Genomic DNA, 3,503 nt, shown 5'->3' with positions numbered 1-3,503 from the left:
TAATCACTGGAAATCCGTATTGTGATCGGTGATACTAGGAAAACTCTAGTAACAAAGAGTAATGTCAATAAGTATTAACACTCAACTTATGTATTGAGTACTTACTCCCTTTGTTTGTAAACACACACTATATATATATATATATATATATATATATATATATATATATATACCCCAAACTGGTTCCAAGGTCCCCATGTCACTATTCAGTCTTTCTTTTTACATTTTTTTCCGTTTGTAACTTTGCTGGCTTACATTGTGGCTATATTAAACATTCTTCATTCATTAGACTTAAATCCTATAAAATTCGTTACCTATTGGTGATGAGTCGCAGCTTGGAGTGAATAACTCTCATATTTACGGTCACTTGATGATATTCAGACACAAAGAAATATTGACAAATTTACACAAACTGGTTTAACTGAGACAGTGAAATAAATACATAGAGTACAAATATCGTTTGAGACAACTCACAGGCGTGAACCAACGTTTGTGACATCTGTTGAATTGTCACTTGTTACCTCCTTACTGGTCTGCATATCATATATATACACCATCAGCTGATTTCGATCATTTTAATAGAAAATTTTCAATCACATTTTACACGGTGAGAGGAGGGATAAGAGAATAAGTTTCCTTTTTTTTTTTTTTAGACCACTCGTGTTGCCAAAACACCCTTTGTGATGTGGAAACCAGTGCACCAAGTTTCAAAGCAGCAGCTTAAGAACTTTTGATAGCAATGTATCAATAAACGAACACAGCTTTGTAATAACAACAATTAAAATAATACCATATACGAAATCATTTTTTTTTTATCTATCTTGACTTGGTGAACGTCGCATCACTGGAGGGTCCCTGCAAGCTAATCGGTATGTATAAATATTTATACCAACCAGAAATACAGCACTCCATGTTCGTACAGGACATGTGTAAAATGCCATGATGCCATAGGCTTTGGGGAAACCGGTTAAGGCGAGGTAGGATTGAAATAAAAAGAAACAGATAAATGGAATCTCCATCATTACTAACCACCATGTAGGGAGCCAAAATCGGTGATTCTGTCGATTGTGACACGAACGATTCCAACACTGGAATTTGTAATTAACTCTATCAAAGTAATAACTCACATAAAATGTTAGTGGTATGTTGAAAGTAATAAACTGAAAAATACCGAAAAAGTATGTAAAACTACCAGGTATATAAGACTTCATAACAACGATGCCCCATACAAACATGGCACCGATTTCATTTTCGAGGAATTCTCCAATAAACCATGGCCCAATACCAGTATAGATGCATGTGAAGATAACAATATAAAATAATTTATCCACTTGCGTTAATTTCCAGAGCAACATAATCCAAAAGTTACACCAGCCGCACACTGAATCAATAATACGGACGTCCGAAATGAAAAGATAGTTTCTGATTCTATAACAGTTTCGAAGTAAAATTAAAATAGTCAGCCAAAGTAAGAAAATGCTCCAAAATAATACTTTACCGACCACAAAATGATTCATCATTAACAACAGCTTCGGTACAAAATTGAAGTTCGGTTGACTGTTGTCAATAGAGAATGGTTGTTCGACAGTCTTTTGATGTCCCTGAGAGTCTGCGACTGAGACCGATATTTTGTGTAAACCTTTTGCGTAAGAAGCCGGTTGCCAGGGCAACACAAAAAGACCATCTCTTACAGGTTCTGCTGATCCAAGAAATATATTATCGATAGAGACATTCACATGTTTGATGAGGCTGGAGCTAAATGCTAGTATCCTTATGTGCGTTGACGTGGCAATCCTGTATAAAGGTTCGTGCCTGGGTGCCAAAAACAGAGCATGTTTCGGATTAGTGATGAGAACAAGTGGCCAGGTGTTGATTACTTCATCGGTGAACGATAAAAGGTCGTGATCAATAGCGAGAAGGCGAAACATTCGGTTATCTTTCCAGTCCCCTAATTCTAATTCCAGCATTCCGGTCTTTTGGCGTGTGTACATATTAGGAACATGTCCACCTAGCGTGTGTAGATGTCCAGATAAGTGAGCGATGCCTCTTTTCATTACCGAACGTAAGTCTGGGTAGATGATGAAAGAAGTTGGATAATGACTAAACCATATCGTTAGGTTACTATTGCGACTTTTGTGCGTATATTCCAACAATTGGTCCACATCCTGCTCTCTCAGCCGTCCAAAGAAATTAAACGGCCTTCTCGGACCGGGTGCTAAGCAAGCATCTATACCAATGAATGTATAACGACCGTAACCGGTATTGAAATCAAACATGTATGAGGTTTGGTTGCTGAACCTCTTCTGAGTTGTGTAGCGTTTAAAATAGTTATTTGAACTATTAACGTGGGGCACATCGAAAACATCGTGGTTTCCTCGAATATCGAACCATTGTCCTTGCACCACTCGAGCACACTCATCCGTCACTTGCTGGTAAATTTTCCATTCAGCTAAATATTGTTGTGAACCAAGCAAATTTTCACTTTTCGCATCTACAATGTCACCCGAAACGATAACAAACTTTGGACGAATGATACTTATCTGGGATTGACAAAATCGTATTAAATCCGGTCCTCTTTTTAAGTCACGGAATATACTAAAATGCATATCAGTTACCTGAATAAACCAGAATATTTTGTCGTGTTCTCCGTTCAAAACAGTGTTATCCTCATCTTGTTTTAAAGCTTTGCCGTTCTCTTTGGTGACAGAGTAATATACTTCGGTAGGGTTCAAAGAATTGCCTGGTTCGGTTAAATCATAAATGAATGCTATTATAATAATAATAACAGTCACAAAACCGCACAATAATGGTATGATATTCATGATAAATAAATAAAATAAATAGCTGAATGGCGAGAAATAAAAGAAAAAACAAACTTCACTCCACTTATGGGCGACGCTTACATATTTAACTGACGGAAAAGACCGGTGTACACACAAAAATAGTGGCCTTTGAATAAACAACCGGTGAACTTTGGGCCCTTTTAGCCCGAGCGCCCGGAATTTTAGTTATGGAACCTGAATCACGGGTTTAAAAAATAACATATCAACAAAAAATTGAATTTAAATGTTGAAATAATATAATTTCTCTGTACGGGTGGTTGACCTTTTGTCTGTATTAATTATCGCAACTAAGGTCATGTCCGTATACCGCTCAGAAAACAGTTTAATACGTTGTATTAAATGGTTTACTTTATCTTTTACTTGGCTTAAATTTATGATGCAACAGTAATCTACGTTGCATGAGACACAAAACCATACAATGATTATAGGTAATTAACGTGTGTATGTGTGTGCGGGTGCGTGTGTGTACGTGTGTGTGTGCGCGTCACTTTGTGTTTGTCTCCTCCACCGCTTGACAACTGGTGTTGGTTTACTTACGTCCCTGAAACTAGCGATTCGTCTAAAAGACCGATAGACTAGGTATTAAACTTATAAAAGAAGTACGGGAGGATATTTGGCGAAGGTAAAGAATATGCAAACCCGGTGTTTAGGGTTAGGATT

General features: G+C 37.1%; 1 protein-coding gene across 1 annotated transcript; it reads right to left on the bottom strand.

The window, feature by feature from the left end:
• Positions 1–122: 122 nt before the first annotated feature.
• On the bottom strand, positions 123–3,090 carry LOC106869030 (transmembrane protein 62). Its single transcript, XM_014914527.2, has one exon. It carries the CDS (start codon positions 2,820–2,822, stop codon positions 813–815), a length of 2,010 nt encoding a protein of 669 aa, XP_014770013.1. The 5' UTR covers positions 2,823–3,090; the 3' UTR covers positions 123–812.
• Between the last annotated feature and the right edge of the window lie 413 nt (positions 3,091–3,503).

This window comes from Octopus bimaculoides, chromosome 4, assembly GCF_001194135.2.
Source record: "Octopus bimaculoides isolate UCB-OBI-ISO-001 chromosome 4, ASM119413v2, whole genome shotgun sequence".
Taxonomy (NCBI): domain Eukaryota; kingdom Metazoa; phylum Mollusca; class Cephalopoda; order Octopoda; family Octopodidae; genus Octopus; species Octopus bimaculoides.
The sequence above is the reverse complement of the archived record's forward strand: the minus strand, read 5'-3'. Positions and strand labels throughout refer to the sequence as shown.

Bases quoted from the DNA above. Each gene is read 5' to 3' on its own strand.
- LOC106869030 (XM_014914527.2), bottom strand. From the start codon at position 2,822: ATGAATATCATACCATTATTGTGCGGTTTTGTGACTGTTATTATTATT.